Here is a 17,360-nt window from a genome sequence, read left to right as displayed (position 1 = left end):
TGCATGTATGTATTTATACATGTGGAGCATACAGCGGGATGCTGCCTCCTGGCCGGAGTGGTACTTCCTCTTAACTATTCTGAGAGCTACGGGAGATGCTGGAGTCCATAAGTGGTTGTGAAGAGTTTCTTAACCATGGGATTCGGCATCTCAGATACTCTTCATCTGGAAACTGATGGACTCGGATCTGGAAACGCTTCTACTTCGTTTATGCTAGGAAGTAATTCCTGTCTGCAGGGTGGATTGACTTGTGTGCAGCGCTGCCTGAACTCTGCTCTCCTGTACCTGAAACTGGTGGTCTTGGCACATAACTAGTTTGGGTATTTTGGTGCTGCTCTTCTCTTGCTGAGGTAGTAGGTCAGATCTTTCGGCTTCTCTTACTAAAGACGCATCTGAAGAAGTGACAGGGACAAGTAGAATGGATGGATTAAGTGCAATGGGACGCTCTCCAGTAATGAGTTTATAAGCAACATGTTTTCTTGTTTTTTGTTTTTTTTTTTTTATAGTGGACGGTTAACCTCTGGAACTCTCTGCCACATGATATCATTATGGGTAAGAGCTGATATGATTCTAGGAAGGATTAGAGATCTCAGGGAATGTAATTATTTAGTTTAACGTGAATCTATAAAATCCCTTGTTCTAAGGTCTAAAAACATTTCGTAGCAATGGGGTCTAATGTAGTGGGCTGTTTATAACTGTTTCCTAGTAAACGTATTTTGCTGTAACATCTGTTTCTAGCTACTTTTAACAACAGGAACTGGTGATTCAGAGGTCTGTTTCTAAATTTAATATGAGAAGAAGCGTAGCGCTAGTTGAAGGAACACCGAGGGTGTGTGTATCAAGGGGAGGCGGCGATAAAGGCAGAACGCACCCTGCATGCTAAAATGTGTCATTGTGCCTCTGATTGCAGGGCACAGATGCTGATACACAAACAGAGGATACATGCGTCAGAGTAACAAACTGGTTTTGAGCATTCAGCTTTTCAGGGATCGTGCTTGTACAGTGTCACTCCATTGTATTTAGAGGAATTGATCTGCAGGGAAAATGCAAGGCCTTTATTTTGGGGATTGATGTCTTTATAAGTGGATGGAGGAAAGGGAGTGAAGCAAGGAGGTTTAAGATGTGGAAGGAAGAAGGCCTGGCTGTGTTTTTTCGATAAGCAAAAGTCTCCAGTTTCCTTTATTAGCTACCTCCTGACGTGTGTGTTGGAGAAAGCTTCTATCTGCTCTTACATTGGGTTTCAAGTGTTTCTAGCTTCATTACTCATTTTTTCCCCTTTTTTTTCTGTTCTTTCCCTTCCTAAAGATATGTGCAAGAACACACATGCACAACCATAACTTTATGACACACATCTGGTAGCTCCTAATGGACAGAAGTCCTTGACAGGCAGGTATGGGTACGGGCATAATGGCTGTAAGCAGGTAGGCAGGAGCAGCTCAGCCAGCCTTGTTGGCACCTTAGCCTGCTCCTGAGGTATCATCTGGACAACAGAAAGCTTCTCTGTGTTTGTTGCTGTTTGTGTCCATGCTGAAACACATCTACACGCTCAAAGAAACCCAGTCCATTCCTGGTAATCTCTTGTGACCCATGTATTTTCACACTCCACGAGTGTGTGGAAAAGAATCTGCTGATTTGCAGAGAGTTTTAAACAAAACAGAGGGTTTTAACAAAAGTTTTAAAACTGGAGCAAACGCAGGAGATCAAGCTCTTTAGCTTCTCTGCCCTCCCAAGTACAATGGTCGTTCCATTCCTGGTCCAAAAGGGACCAGTGAGTGGGCTTCCTCTAATCTGTGTTAGGATAAAATTAACAGTTTAGTGATACCTCCCTGGGCTCCCTGCCTGCCTTGATGTAGTACTATGGCAAACCAATCAAGTAGGGATACTGGAACTTTAAATAGAGGAAAATACAGTGTTAAAGTCATAGATGCTATGAATTAGCTCTGAAGAGCTGCACCAAGACATAGGGTAAGCATGATATTTTGTGGCTTTTGTATGAAGGCAGTTAGTTTCTCCCAGCATGCAGTCACTCCAACACAAATTCTTTGTTGTAGAAAACACTAAATATTTGGGAATGTTGAGCCTGAAACACAGATGATATACTGCAGCAGAAGACTCCCATGGGATTTTTTTACGAGATGGATTTTATTTGTTAAATGAGTTTTCAGTAGTTGTTCAGTACATGCTATTGTATTGCTTGCGTGATGTCTTACAGTGACACTGGTCTGATCTGGACTGTGATGACTGTATAAATTGCATCACTTACGAACTGTGGAAAGATGGCTTGATCTGTAAGAGACATCTGTGTATGTGTGTGTTTATAATGTACTCGTAAATCATAAATTAAAGACATTCAGTTAATGACACATAGAAGCCGTATTCACAGCTCTTGGTGTTCTTGTCTGCCCACAGGAGTTCCAGGAGTAAAAACTGATCGCAGAGGAAACTGAAGCTGCTTTTGTACTTTGTTTGAGGGGGAGGAGTAACAAAATAAGTTATGTAGTCTAAGACATCTTGAAAATTTGGACCTTTAAGTGGTCTTTGGGCTTTTACCAAGGAACGTGCTTTGGCATTTTGGTTTTGTGTATTAGAGAACACTAGAGATCCCTTGGCTTTAATTTATAGCAGCAAAGTACAGTTATTTCTCTATATTTCGGTCATATTGGTTTGCAACATATGGTTGTGGTAATTCATAGCTGTATACCCGGTGGTTTTCGGTGACTTAAATTGCTAAGAAGAAATAGTTTGGCCTGTGGTGATCGGTGGGACGGTGTTGTGGCTGGGAGGGAGACCTGTGGCCTGTTTGGCTCTGACAGTGACAGCCACCTCTGAGGAGGCCAGCACAAAGCTCCATCAGCTGGCTGCAGCAACGTGACCCGGAGGTTCCCAATTTCCATCAATTGTCCATGGCTGACCTTTGCCTTCGGTGTAGAGCTCCTAACTGTAAAGCTTATATGCAAGTCCAACACTGAAAGTTTGAACTTCACATATTGAGCTGCTTATGCGTCTGCTTGCTGCGGACATACTGCCATTGTAATTCTGTGTTACACAGTGAGGGGGTAGGAGGGTTTTTATTCAAATCTCTGTTCAAATTGCAGCTATTCACAAGCAGCAACTCAGAAGAAAAGTTATTTTATATAACTAGCTAATTTCAAGCATGCCATTACACAATTTTTTGGTTAACGGAAGGCAGTAAAGATTCCTTAATAAAATGACTCACGGTCACGTTGTTACTCATATTCATATAACTAAGATCCTGTAGTCTAAGTCTTTTGGCCTTTACCTCCATGAGTGTTCTGACTTTTGATGGGGGGTTTGTTTTTGTTTTAAAGCCACTTCATGATTACTCATTTCATTTGTTTCTTGTACTTACGCAGCCAGTTGTATCTTCCCCTTTAGTGTTGGAAGTACAGCTTTATTGCAGTCTATTCTTTCCTAACTTGACAGAACAAGTATCAGTGACTGTGACCAGCTTCAGCATGTAAGTCTCTGCAGAGGGCTAAGAAGTGTTATTATCAGATTAAGTGCAAGTAGAAACCTCCACTGTGCTCCCTACTTGGGATGCACGGCAGTAGCCTGTGAGGCCCTTGTGCTGCTGAAGAACATACACGGGGTCTCACAGCTAGATAAAGGGTCCTGGTGTGGTTGGAGTGAGTGAGCTGCTGTCTTAGGCTTACATTTGAACCATGTGAAACACACAGATCTGAGGAAGAGTTCTGATAACAGAAGAGAAATAGTGTATTTGTGAAAATTACACCTATGTGGAAATAGCGGATTTTTCTGCTATTTTATATCTTGCGATTATATCTTTGCTAAATCACTTTCTGAAACAGAATCGCATGATAAGGAATAATTGCAACACACTGCTAATACTTCTAAACTCTTTTTGGATCTCTTTAATTTGTGACTTTTCCTGTGGTCAAAATGCTGCTAATATAGCAGATAAAAAGAGATTTATTTTTGTTTTAAGCCCATGGCATAGACTTGAAGGTTTTTCCTTTTACAGCTGGTCAAGCTTGAAACTATTGCCTTCCTGAAATGCTCTGCCACATTATGTAGTATGAAATCTGATGCAATTCAACTGAATTTTTGGGCTGTAATCTTTTTGAGACAGGGTACTTTGATTACACAATGTATGATGCAGGAAGGCCTTAATACAGAATAGGAAGTTGAATCGTTTGTGCGATGTAAGTATTAAGTGCTAGCAGAGTCTAGGTGTTTGTCCAGAAGTCACAATTCTTTTGTTTGATTATCAGGGAACTCTGACCAAGGCCCAGAGCTGAGTGCTACGCAAGGGGTTGAATGAGGAGCACAGAGCATACAATGCAAACACTGTGAAAGGTGGTGGCATCTGATGCATGGTGTGATCAGACAGAGAGAGGACGCCCCTAATGAGTCAGGAACAGGATTGTCATAATGGTTTGTCACTTAAAATAAAAAATTAACCCAAGGGTAGTTCTGCTGCTCATATCAGAGCAAGCAGCACAGCAAGCCATTAGCCCTATTTCAGGACAAGGCTGCAAGTTCCCATCAAGCCTGAAGAAAGATGCTTGTCTGACAATGATGCCTGTCTGACAGCTGTCCTACTGGCCCTTCCCTTTCTCAGCTCCAAACCAAAAATAACAGCCTGCTCGTGTGTGGTGAACATAGATCCAACTCTGGTATCGGTGCAAAGTCCTTTTGGTCCAGAACCAGTTCACTGTGAACATGGATATGGCTGTGTCCACGTGCAAAAACCTTCAGCTTACAGCAGTAGCTCATAACCTTCTTCAAGTCACCATTTGGGGTCTGTTCTGCAAGGTGAGTTGTTGCTACATGGATGCCCCAAGCTTTGTGATGAGGCAGAGGATGGTCCTTTGCTTTGGCAAGGAGGACTTAAAGGAGGGGCATTCAGTGAATGCTTAAAGGAATGACTTAGTAAGGTTTGGTAATCCAAAGCTGGTTGCTGGCTTTACATCTAGGAGATAAGGTTTATATTATTAGCACTTGAGGAACTTGAAACAGAGATTAGAATTGCTGTTCAGCCTGAAGGGGAACAAAAACTATGGCAGCGTTCAGGGCCCTGACAACACTTTTTTCTTTTTTTTTTTTTTTTTTTTTTTTTTTTACAAAAGAAATGAGACATAATTTGGCATACAAAATTTCTTGGTCAAAAACAGGCTGTTGCAAAACTTTATGCTAAATGAAATGGATGGTTTTGTTCATGTTTTGGTCTGGCCATGACAAATCCTAAGCTTTCAACTGTCAGTTTATGGGAATATAGTCATATGTATATTATTGCTGTACGCCCACATTCACAGGCAGCCATCCAAGTGTTCAGATGAGATAACAGGAACATACAAATGAAGCAGCTGGCTAGTTGTCCTGATGTTCTTGACTAGATCCTTGTTAAGATGCTGTTAGTCAAACCAATGAATAGATCTGGGGTATCAAAGACTATTTGCTATACATGGCTGGGGTCACTGTGGGCACTTTGTGGCCTTTTTGTGTTCTTGCTTTTTGTCAAGTCAGAAACCTCAAACACAGAGTGAGCGCTGAATTAACCCCTGTGTGTCAAGTTGCAGGTTGCCTCTAGGCTGCCTTGTACGAGGCTGGGGGCTGTGTCCCACCACCCCATCGCCTGGGGAGTGCCAGGTAGGTCTGTGTGTGCCTGAGGGAGAGGAGCCTGTCCTGCCTGCTGCCCTTCAGCTCCTCTTCTGGGCCCTTACAAAACGAAAGCAGCAAGCAGCGTTGGCTGCATTGCTCCTGTTTTGCATATACGAGTAGGTAATGCCCTGTCCCATGGCACATGCTTCTAGAGATACTGCTGGAAATGAAGTTATGGAGTAATTTGCCTTAGGGCAAGTCCTGAGTCCTTGTGCGGCACAGGACAAGGACAGTGAGGGGCTGGCTTGTACCTCCCTTGCATTGTGCCTGGTGGAAGTCAGAGCCAGGGCTCTGAGATCAGTGGTGAGATACTTACATGAGCTCAGGCTTTACATTTACCCTGCTTTTTGAAATCTTGGCATGCTGGAGGAAAGGCTAGAAGATGATAAAAAGCAAAGAACCCTTCTCCTGGGTCAGTACGATGCTGCTGGAGGATGTGAAAATGATCTGGTTTGGCTGCGTGTGGAAACAGTGGCAACAAAACCCAGACTGCTTTCCTCCAACGACAGGGCAACTCTCCTTTTATTTCAGAAGCAGCTGGGGAGCGGCTGTTGTGCTGTTTTACTTGCCAAAACTAGCTCCAGTGGCGAGCACCTGGGGCAAGGGGGAAGCGCTGCCTGCACAAAAAGAAAAGCCTCCTCCATGGACTGGCTCACCCATTTGACCTGGTAGGCCAGATTGCATGTCAGTTGTAAAGCCCAGACGGTGAGATGGTGCATGACTGGATGTCTGCGAAGGTGGCTGCCAAAAATGTTATTGCAAGTATGTGGTTGAGGCTGTAGTAATCGTGGCGAGGCGATAAGGTCTGGAAAGGGAGCAGCAGCTGCAGTGGGCGATCTTTTCCAGGAGGCATGGATTTTATGCTCTCACGTGTGCTGAGAAGAGCATGTAGCTGGATTTCCTGCTGGAGCAGGAGGAAGATCTGTCCGTAGATGAGATGGAATAAAAATTCTCCTTTCTGTAATCTTATTTTGGTTATTTGAGTTAAACTGCAGTACATACTCACAAATCTTCATTGTCTTTGTCAAGACTGATGTGACTGGACAAGGTAGGTTTCAAGAGCTGTTACGTTTTGTGCCTTTTTTTTTTTTTTTGAGATATCTCAAACCAATAGAAAGGAGTATATAGGAATGTTGTAACTATGAATGGGTTTATCTGGACATAATGTTTAGACTTCTCAAAAATATTTCATAAAATATTAAATTTGACTATGCTTTTAATCACAATCTTATTCCATTTTTCTGAAAGCCTGATGGTTTTTGTTTTCTTGCTTTGAGTTTTATAGCCATGAACATGCTTATCATCACCTAACAAATAATCATTTAGATTGTAAGCCTTCTGGGGCAAGGGTTGTCTGCCCACTCTGCAGGAGAGCCCATGGTGCAGAGGTTACAATTCCAGCTGGAACATTTGGGTCAAATCATAATATAAACTTAGCAGTAGTAAATATTTAAATTGGAGGTTGTATGGGTATGTTGGTGCTGGTTAATAGCAGCAAGCAACACAACTGAGCCTTACTGAACCTTTTTGCAGAGCTGGAAGCTCACTTGTTAGGGCAGGTATGCTGCAGTCTCAGGAAAGACAGCAAGTCTTTTAGAGCACTTCATTCTGTTTTTAATACAAGGCTTTGAATGGGGTTTGGGAAAAATCCAGCATAAAAACAAAGGAGATGGTTTGGATCTATGGGGAAAATTTCAAAACTCCAGCCTCCAAAAGATGTGTGGTAGCATAATTCCTTTTTTATGCTTAAGTACTGAGATTGAAGTACACACCCTGAACCAAACAATTATGGGACTAAATGGACTTAAGTAAATAGCTTACCTCTTACAGAAAGGAGCTTAAGTTTAGACCAGGAAAAAGAAATAGAGTAATCTGAAATCTCTTTAAGGATAAACACTTGAGCTGTAGGCATTTTGTCCTGGCATGAAACCACTGAAGATTCAGCTATTGGAAGCCTGGCAGGAATGTGGTAACATTAAGAAGTCATCCTTCATCTCTTGTTCAGAGTTTCAGAGAAATCATTGTTGTTACCCATCTGACAGGACATCAGAAACACAGAAGATCTCTGCTCGATAAGGAGCAGGTAGGGTTGGAGCAGACTGTCAGTAAGTGTCCGGTGTCTGCTTGGGGAACAGGACAGGGACACGGTGTGGCAGGAGGGGGATCAGAGGCTGCCTTGTAGTTATCCTGAGTGGTTTCTGTGATGTGGCTGTACAGCTGGAGTGAGGAAGTCACCCCTTCTCCCGGGGGGGAGAGAAGAAGCTGCATGATGTTTGGGTATGAGCTTAGTCTGAATTTTGTCCCTTTAAAAGCGTGCTTGCACAACCTGGTTCTCAGCTGTGCTGGCACACCTTCACTCTGCTCTTGCCACAGAACAGATCTTGGCAGAAATGAGGAACTTTGATATGCAAGTAGGAGGCTGGTGTTTACATGCAGCTTTTTGTGTCGCTGGGCGCTTCTGCGTGTGTGTTTTAATTTGCCTTTGTTTTAATTTTTTTTTACTTAATTTGTGTGACCTCTCATACATCACTTTTAGCTAATGAAAGTGTCAGTGGGAGTACTTCAAATGCAGTATTTCATCTGTGGGCAAATCTTCTGTATGAAACTTCTGTTTAATATGTAACCCAGTGAGAGTCACTGTGTTTGCTGTTCTGTCTGCAGAGATGAACCAGTGCAGGTAGGGAACAATGGACCCTGTGCTTTAGCTAAAGGAACTTTGTCTGCTCTTGGCCCTCGATCTCCGTGAAGGTGCTGTAAATGTTCCAGTGCAAGGTTGCTGGCACATCCATTAGAAGTGAAAAGAAGGAAAGTATTCATTGAAAGTAACTGGCTTCGGTTACTCAGTAAACGTGCTTACTTCATTTCTAAACCATATTCCCATCAGAATGTAAACCTAGATTTTAAGTACCATGAGTCAGGGTGGAGGGGAAGCTCCCCTCTTACGAGGGACTTTTAAAACCTACAGCAAAGTGAACTGCAGTGATAAGTTTTGTTTTCTTTGGACACTCCTTCCTATTCTTGCTGTATGTTTAAGGTGTGTAGCTAAAGGTACTAATATCTCCTGTAGTAAGATTCATATCTTCACAGGCTGTGGCTTAAAATCACCAAATGAGCAACTCATTGCCAAGTTCAATTTCTTACAGCTTTTGAAGTTGCCCCAGTTCCAAGTGAAATCCAGAACAAGATGAGACAGAGGCTGGCAGCGTGTGTGGCTGTAGATCAGAAAAGAATATTTTTTCAGAGCAATTGCATGAGTCGCTATGTGCCGTTTCTACCTGAGATCAAGTAATTTTATATAACAATCTTTGTAGCCATGTGAGCTTACTTATGTTAAAGGTCTGAAACCAACATTGAACTGTTCTGCTTTTCAGATTTCTAAACTAAAAAGAAAATAGAGTTTTTGCTATTTTTTTCCCTTTTTGTCCTTCAGTCTGTTTAATGACTTTTTAAATTGTATCTTTTTTTTGTGTGTGTGTGATTAAAAGCAGGCTGTAGGGACTGGAATTGCCAGATGTGCTTTTATTTTGGTGCAGTTTGCTTTTGCATCTTGATAAATTCCCCAAGTGCTCTGGTCAGTAGAAGCACCAGATGTTTTCTGTGTGTTCCTGCACTTCTGATAGCAGTTATGAAAACACTGGAGAAACATCACTGGCTGAAAGATAGGAGAACAGCAGATTTTGAAATGGCAAAGGGATTAGATGTCTAACACCTGAGTGCAAGCAGCCGTTGTAGTTTATCATGTGGTGTAACTTTCAGTTACGTTGAATACCCGTGTCAGCACAGGTTAAATCAGCTGCAGGAACTTTGTGTTGTGTCTGTCTTTGAGAAGAGCTTTGTTGGACTGGGGGTCTTGCACAGACGAGGCAGGCTGCCTTGTGAGGATTACTGGTTGGGATGTGCCTCAGGAATTCTCTGCAGTGGGGTCCAAAGTGTCTGCTCACTGTCTTTGCTTTACTCTGTTTAGGTAAAGGAGAAAGCACTGCAGGGAATTTGATCACTGTGCCCCACTGTCGCTGTTTCTATCTCTGGTGGTGTGTGTCCTCGGGTGGGCCAGTATGATGTAATGACGGTGCTCCTAATAGTGAGCTAGGGTTTGGGGTGCTGCCATCTGCAAGGTCCATTTGTTACTTGGCTCTAAGATTTCTGTCTAGGTAGTTTTGTATTGTGAGATTCATGTTCTTCCAGAGAGGAGAAATTGCCTATCAACGTCTGTGCACTCACAGGCTATTGCTTGGAGATATGAGTAAGTTCAGTATTTAATCCTGCTGGGGTCCAGCCTCGTTATTCATACGTGTTGGATTGCTGCCTGTCACCTTGCTGGGTGGCTAGCCCCAGAATGGTAAGATCACACATGGTTATCTGACTTGAACTGTATGGAACCAAGTTGTCATGGCAAGCTCTTCAGTGGCCACAGAGACCAGGAGGACCACTTGAGGACCACTCTCCTGTCCACTCTTTTTTCTTTCTCCCATTTTGTCTCTCACGCCCTTTATGGTCTCTGATGCTACTGACTTGTAAGGAAGGAGCACAGCGTTGCTGAATGTTCAGCTTGGGATCTCTCTGAGCTTTTCAAGGTATAAAATTGACAAGTGGTGTTCTGGAAGAAGCTGAGCCCCTGCACTACATCCTGAAACCTGGGGATAAATGTGAATAAAATCATAAGCTTGTACTTCTGGTCAAAGCGGCACCTCTCGTAAGAGAATTGCTCTAGAATAGCACAGCAGGCAAGTGGGAAGTGATTCTTTTTCTGTGCTCAGTGGAAACGGAGCTCGCGTGTGGCGAACACCGAGTTAATTGTGTTAATAGCCTCCGGGTGCCTCTTGGGAAGTAGTCAGAAATGCAGCATTGGACTTCTGTTTAAGGATGACTTTCAAGACAGACCTCTGGTGATTTACAGCAAGGGCAGAATGATGTATGATTTGAGAGTTTATTGTTAGGGAAATTATGGCTGCTAATACTGTTTTTTAAATACCACATTGATTACAAAACCATCTGTGTAGGAGTGATGTATAACACTAGACTTCCAAAGAGCTGATAAACAAGGAAGATTCAGTGTAAACACTTAAATAGCAGGATCCAAAAGTAGGTTAGATTGTTATACAACCTGAAAAAGACCAGTTTTGGAGGGCAGAATTTTTGAAGACTTTTAAATTATTTTTTTTTTTTAAATCATAGAACAATTTTTTGTAAATGAGTACTAATTTGACATCAGTTCTATAAAGCAAGAACCTTATTTTTATCTCCAGTGTACTAGAGCCTAACACATCTGTATGCAGTCTGAAAGGAGTTAGGTTTGGTAGTTTTTAATTTATGGAATTACTGTCAGTCTGGTCAATATTATTCATAAAGATGCTGACTCTCCAGTTGGAGAATTTATTTGCAGTCTGTATCAGTGAGATTTTATATTCCCTTTAAGGGAAAGTCCAGAATTAATAGTTGTGCAATTTGAGCATTGGGATGGAGAAGTTGAAGAGATGGGTTAGTTGCGTGTGTTTTTCGTTTTCTGTTTCTCAGTGAGTGCTAATCAGTCCTTCTCCTTAATCACGTAAGTATCAAATACCAGCAATGTATTTTTCCATGTGTGTGTCTGTGTACACATGAATTCTGTGTATACGTAAAGGGTATCGTGGAACTGTTGTTCTTTAGTTGGAATGTTTTTCTCTATAGGAAATCTACTCTCAGCTTTGTTCTTGTTGCTTTCCCCTTATTCAGTTATCAACAGTTTTGTATACAGAGCATTTTGTGGTATACCGTCCCTAAAATTCTACCTTTGAGTTCACATGCAGTTAATTTTTAAAAAGCCAAATATCACATCCTGTAGAAATTTGCTTAGCCTGAAGTATAAAATAGGTCAACACAGTGTAAGAATATGCTCAGTCAAGGGGTAGCCAAACAAAAATAAACCAGCCTATATCTTGCAAAATGATCTACAACTGGTGGATTTGGTTGATACTGGATGTCTTAGGCAGTGGGTTTAAGAAAGTAGTTTGAGTAGGAATTCCCGTCATTCTAATTTGCTGGGGCGGGGGGGGAAGGGGGAATTTTTTTCACAAGTTCTTTATGTGAAATCTGTCTGATCTTCCTGACACAAAAGCACTAACAGGGAAGTATCTGATACCCCAAGCCACACTGTAGTCCTTGTGTTCTGATGTCATTTTGCAATACCTTCAGCTGCTGAAGGAGCAGCAGCAGATTTCAAGCAGTAGGTAAACACACCTTTAAGAATATATATGTTGTGTTTTATTGTGGAATGTGTATTGGGTTTTTCATGGAACAGAGGAATTGAATGCATAAATCCATGTTTAGCTGAATTTTGGGTTTTGTTTTGCCAGGATGCTTACAAATGGAAGAGAAGCTGTAGCTGCAGTTATACTGGTTTTGTAACTTGAGTCCTGTCACGCAGAACAAAACACAATAATCCACTGTGGTATAAAGCAGCAGAGTTAACTCCTTTTTCTAAAATGATCTGCTGCTCCTCCACAGCTATCTGGAGGAAGTACCTCAGCAGCATACTGGGAGCAGCAAACCAGGCTGGGAAAAGTTGTAATATTCTGGGTTACAGTGACAAGGGCAATCTCCATCCATCACTATTAGATCCCAAAGTCTTCTGGTGTCTTGGTTAAACCTCCTTCAGTTTGTTATAAACTTCTTTTCTTAGGAAATGAATAACCAGTGCAGGTAATGCATGTGTCTGCGTGTTCAGGAAGCATGCATTCATTTAGTTCCTTTTGTGAATGCTTATATGCATTATTTTACGTGGGCTTTGGGGCTCCTTTCTGTGGGACAGAAAGGAAGAACGGTGTCATCTTGATTGTTGCAGATTGTCTGTAGATCCACTGATACTCACTACGTCCTGGCTGGGATGCTGTTCTTATCACATCCAGGGCCAGTTGGCTTAATAGGATATTGCAGAAGTAGAAAAACAAAGGAAGTAGAAATGGCTAGTGGAAAGAGATAATAAAATATACAGAGGAAATAAATTTAAACCTATGGTGGCTTGATCAAAAGCAGGAAAGCAGAGCCTTTCAGTTATGGGAAAACTTTTCTTCTCCTTAATTTCCTGTGGGAAGGGAGCAAATACGTTTGGTCACGGCAGTATTTTTTTTCTTTACGACTAGAAATGTTGTGTGTGGGCTTTGTTGTTTTGTTTTTGTTTTTAGTTAATTCTTGACCAATTGCAGTGACAAGGCTAGCTCAAGAATCCTCTTGTTTCCTGAGACAAAGTGGGCTTGTTCAGACTCTTGGGAACCTGAGGGTAAAACAAGAGGTTCATGTGCTGTGGTTCTGGTTTTGTTTGTTTTAATTTTGAAGTTGCTTTAACTTTAAATATGCTGTTAAAACAGGAGAGCCAGTGAATTACAGGGGCAGACAGATGAAGTTTTTATCAGTTAGTACAGGAAGAAGTAGGTTGTAAATAAACATTGGAGTGACATACCAATCTGCTGCTTCCTTTTCCTCTAATTTCTGTATTTAAACTAGAATGGTTTCTTAGGAAATAACCCCAGTCTGCCCACTTGGTATTTCAGCATTTATAGGCTGGAATTTCTTAGAGGAATTCAACAGGTTAATCACATTCTGAGCTCTACCATACTTTTCCTTAAGATTAATGAAAAAAATATAATTGGATAAGAAGTATGATTTAATAAATTTGTTGTTACCCCCTGCTGGCTTAATGTGGACCTGTGACTTAGAACAATTGTATTATCATCGTCAGCTCTCACTGCAGTTGTTTCTTCCTATAATGTGTTTATATAACTGCAAAATAAACTAAGTGCGTTTGGTTCTAGGGCTCCATAATGCTTTAGCAATGAAAAGGAAGATAGCACTTCTCTGCTTTCAGAATTTAAGCTTTTTCATCTGAGGAGGCAGCAAGAAGCAGTTGAACTTGCAACAGTTATATGCACTTACATCACAGCAATTCTTTTCTCCAGAGGGAAACCACCCAGTCGATAGCTGCAGGTAATGGATCTGGAGCTCGGAGAAGCAGATGTTACCCTAGATTGTCCTAGAGAGTCATCTGAGTTACAGAACGGGAGACAAACGGTTTGAGAGGAAAGAGGGTCATTTGATCCTCATGCTCTGTTGATGCCCAAGGTCCACTTGGTGCCTGGTGCCTTTTGAGCTGTAAGGGCTGAAATAAACGCATGTTTTTAACATGAAAAATCAGATATTTTGGCTTTTCAGCTGCATAATACTTTATTCTTCAGTTTGCTGAGCTGCTGCCTTACAATTCTTTGTGTTTTTTTTTTTTTTTTTTTTTTTCACTGGTGTTGTGAATGGCGCCCACACTGGCCTCGAAGGCAGAAGACACAGGACAGTGAGTCACAGCTCGTGCCTGCCAGATACAGGCTGAAATTTCCATCTGTTTTTTTCTTAGCCATCGCTCTGGCTTGTAATGAAACCCCAACCCCAGTGTGGCACCCTTGAAAGGAGGTGAAAATTAGCAATAAAAATACTTAATATCTAATCCAATAAATATTCCAGAGAGTGGGCTTAGAAGGCAGGTTTAAAAAGTTTTAAGTAGTTTAACTTTGGATAAAGTAAGCCCCGAAGCATTAGAACACTTTTGGATCTGCTCTGAGTACCTCTTAATGCTTTGACTTCTGGCCATGTGCAAGAATAAAACAAAAATTAACTTGTATCGTTAGTAACTTAGTAAAACTTCTATGGTTAGTAATTTAGTAAAATCAAAGACCAATAAATGTAATGATGGATTTAAGGGGGAGAAATACCGATTTTATTCGCAGTTTGTCAGTCAGAACATGTCTTCAGACTGTGTGTAGGTTTACAGTTAGCGTTTTGGTTTTTAAGGTTCAGAGCATTTACGTATCTCAAACGTGAGGAGGGAAACCTATTTTCAGCTCCTGGAATTGTTTTTGGTAACTAGAAGAAGGTCTGCCTTTCTTTGATGATGCACAAGGTTTTAGGCAGTAATACCACACAGATTTTTTTAATGTGTTTTGTAACTGCTGATCTCTGCCAAAATGCAATTCTTTCGTGAGTGCCGGTAACTTTAAGGAGAAGACACGTTCAGAGCATTGAGTGCAAAGCTCCTGTTGGATCATACTGGCTACAGCCAACAAAGAGGATTATACCAGCTCTGTCACGTTTCATAACTTTTTTTTAATTTTGTGTATGCAGAAAACAGAGGTCTGATAGGTGATTTTTAGCTTTATTTAAGTATAATTGCTCTTCCTACGTCTCTAGCTAAAACCACTTTGTGCTTTCTCATTCTTTCCCATTATTTCAGCTGCTTGGAGCAGACAGGCCTGCAGTGCTTGGGTTTCAGCACTTTATCCAAGCGTTCTTGTGGCAAAAGCAAAGCAAAATCACCTTCATTTTGTGAAATGTCAGGTGTCCCAAACTGCAGCGACATAACTTCCACCACAATTAGGTAGTGCAGCATTTAGGAAGAGGCTAGCCCAAGAGGAGAGCAGCAGCTACGGATATGTTACAGCAGTCACAGCATTGCTCCCTGCTCTCCGTCCTGCCACCTTTCCCTGCAGGTGGAATGGCTGTTTGTATGCCGGGGCACGAGGCAGGCATGATTTGGTCTTGCTTGGTGCTCAGCTCTGCCTCCTCTCCTGCTGAGCAATTGCACAAGCAGGTGAGGGGTATTTCTTGTTGATGCTGAGGTGAGCAAGACTTCTGTGAAAACAGCCTAGAGATCCCTGAGAGCTTGCAAGAAAAGAAATCCATGCAGGAAGAAGGTGCTGCTGTTTTGTGGCTCACCTCCTGGGCAGGTAGCAATTGTGCTAGGAGTTAGGAGGGTCCTTTGATATCTGTCCGTTCCCATTAACACAACTGACTAATGCTATTCTTTCGCCCACAATTGTTATAGTAGTTAAATGTCAAAGGTAGCAGTTGCAGGCCAGGCAGTCACAGTGACTCAGCCTAGGTAAGCACCTGGAAACATGAAAGAGAATGGGGAGTTGGCAGCGAAGTGGAGCAGGGCAAGGTGAGGCTCTGACAGCTGTGGGTGTCACTGTGCTGTGCCCCGGGCGCTGCTGCAGCAAGTGGGGAAGGTTTGGGAGCTGTGCTGCGTGCAGGGAGGGCAGTGAGACCCCAGCAGCTTGTGTCGCTGGTGGGGGAAGAGTATTGCATGTTCTTTTTCCCACTGGAAAATAAGTAAAGAAAGATCTGGAAGTTCCTTCTGCCCATTCCCTGAGGAGCTGAAACTCTTACGTTTCACAGCCGTGCAGAGAGCACCAGTGAGCCGAGTGCTGCGGGGAGACATCGGCCTCTTCTCAGGGCTGCCCCCGCCAGGCCCCATGTCGGGCAGGTACATGGCTGGTGAGAGCTCATGAGAGCTGAGCAGGGCTCTCCCTGTGGATCCCAGCGCTGTGAGCTCTGTGCCAGGGTCTGTGATGACAAGAAATGTGTGCTAGAATAATCAAACCGTCACGCTGTATATTCATCGCCTGTGGCACTGTCCTTTGGGGTTTGTAAGGTGCAGGTCTGTACAAATCCATGTGCTACGAGTTAAATGTAATAAATCTCAGGCATCTTTCTACCCCCTGCTGTAATCTTGTATTCTGCTGAGCTGCTCTTCTGTCAACCAAAGGGATGCAGACTCCAAGTGATAATGTACATCCTGTCTCCTTCCCCACTCCATGTGTGCATACAAGCTGCCTGTTTTACTTCAGAAATGGCAAATTTGGGTCATGAGTTCAGCAGTTAAAATGATGATTTTACCACATCCTGCTTGCACAGGAAGCTTTAAAAAAAAAAAAAAAAGAAAAAAAAAGATAACTTGAATCCTAGATTTTGTCTAAACAAAAAGCAAAGCTAGCTATTTAAAGCTGCAAAGAGGTTTAGATTCTCACCCAGTTCACCACTTCTGTCTCTCAGTGCATATGATCACATTAAAGTGAAAGCCTTATAGCCTATTCCTGTGCTATCTTAGGGTAATCAGCTCACCAGGCTGTGATGATAATCTAAAAATATTTTCCTTTTAAAGTTAAAGACGTTATTTTTCTTCTTGGTTTGCTCTTTTGTTGTGGGTTGTGTTGGTGGTGGTGTTTTCTGTGTTCTTGTTTTTTTTTTTTTTTTTTTTTTGTTTTGTTTTGTTTTGTTTTTTTGTCTGAAGAAGGATTACTTCATGGACTGGGGGGAAGATTTTTATGAAGTACTGCTAAACAGGTCATAATGGTTTGTCACTGTAAAACATCCAAACACATTTAAAAAAATGAAAATAAAATTTGTGTGCCAAGTTTTCACATAGTAACTGCAAGACTTTCACTTAAGTGGTGGTGCTTAAAGACAGGGAGACGATCCATCTGTTAATCAACGTGGATGCCGAATTGCAGGGAGTGGGAGATGCTGACTGTTACTGTGTTAGACAAAAAGAAATGAGAGACCTTGCTCACAATGTAATAACAGACCTAAAATGCACTGTGATAGATGAGCAAAGTGCTCATCTAACAAACATTGTCTACTCTGTGTATAAATGCAAGGTAATTAAAAAAAAAAAAAAAGGTAATGCTGGATTTCATATTTTCAAAGACTCAAACACTCCATTTTTACAGAATTGGATTTTGTGCAGTGGATTCAGTTGTTGCTGTTCATGTTGTTAACACGCATAAGCTGCGGCACTTGTCTTTTAGATATTTCGGTTGCACATAGCAGACCTTGGTGCTTGTGCTGTCAGGTGGCAAAGCTACATAAATATCATCTGGCCTGAAGTGAGAAGTCTTCCTTCAGTTTTGATGCTAAAA

General features: G+C 41.9%; 2 protein-coding genes across 5 annotated transcripts in view; one reads left to right on the top strand and one right to left on the bottom strand.

Moving 5' to 3' along the window:
* The window catches only part of LOC311440447 (uncharacterized protein), a 378,092-nt gene that overhangs the window by 123,172 nt on the left and 237,560 nt on the right, over positions 1-17,360 (bottom strand). The window lies entirely within an intron of this gene.
* The window catches only part of LRRC8D (leucine rich repeat containing 8 VRAC subunit D), a 48,631-nt gene that overhangs the window by 28,184 nt on the left and 3,087 nt on the right, over positions 1-17,360 (top strand). For 2 of the 4 annotated variants that reach the window (XM_084527005.1, XM_084527006.1), the window contains one exon: positions 507-552. The exons of the other annotated variants lie outside the window; for them this stretch is intronic. In XM_084527005.1, the coding sequence (XP_084383131.1) occupies positions 549-552 (4 nt within the window). In that variant the 5' untranslated portion in view covers positions 507-548. The remainder of the gene's footprint in view (positions 1-506; positions 553-17,360) is intronic. 4 annotated transcript variants of the gene reach the window in all.

This window comes from Aythya ferina (genome assembly GCF_964211825.1).
Source record: "Aythya ferina genome assembly, chromosome: 8".
Taxonomy (NCBI): Eukaryota; Metazoa; Chordata; class Aves; order Anseriformes; family Anatidae; genus Aythya; species Aythya ferina.
Note: the sequence above shows the minus strand (reverse complement) of the source record. Positions and strands in the feature narration are given on the sequence as shown.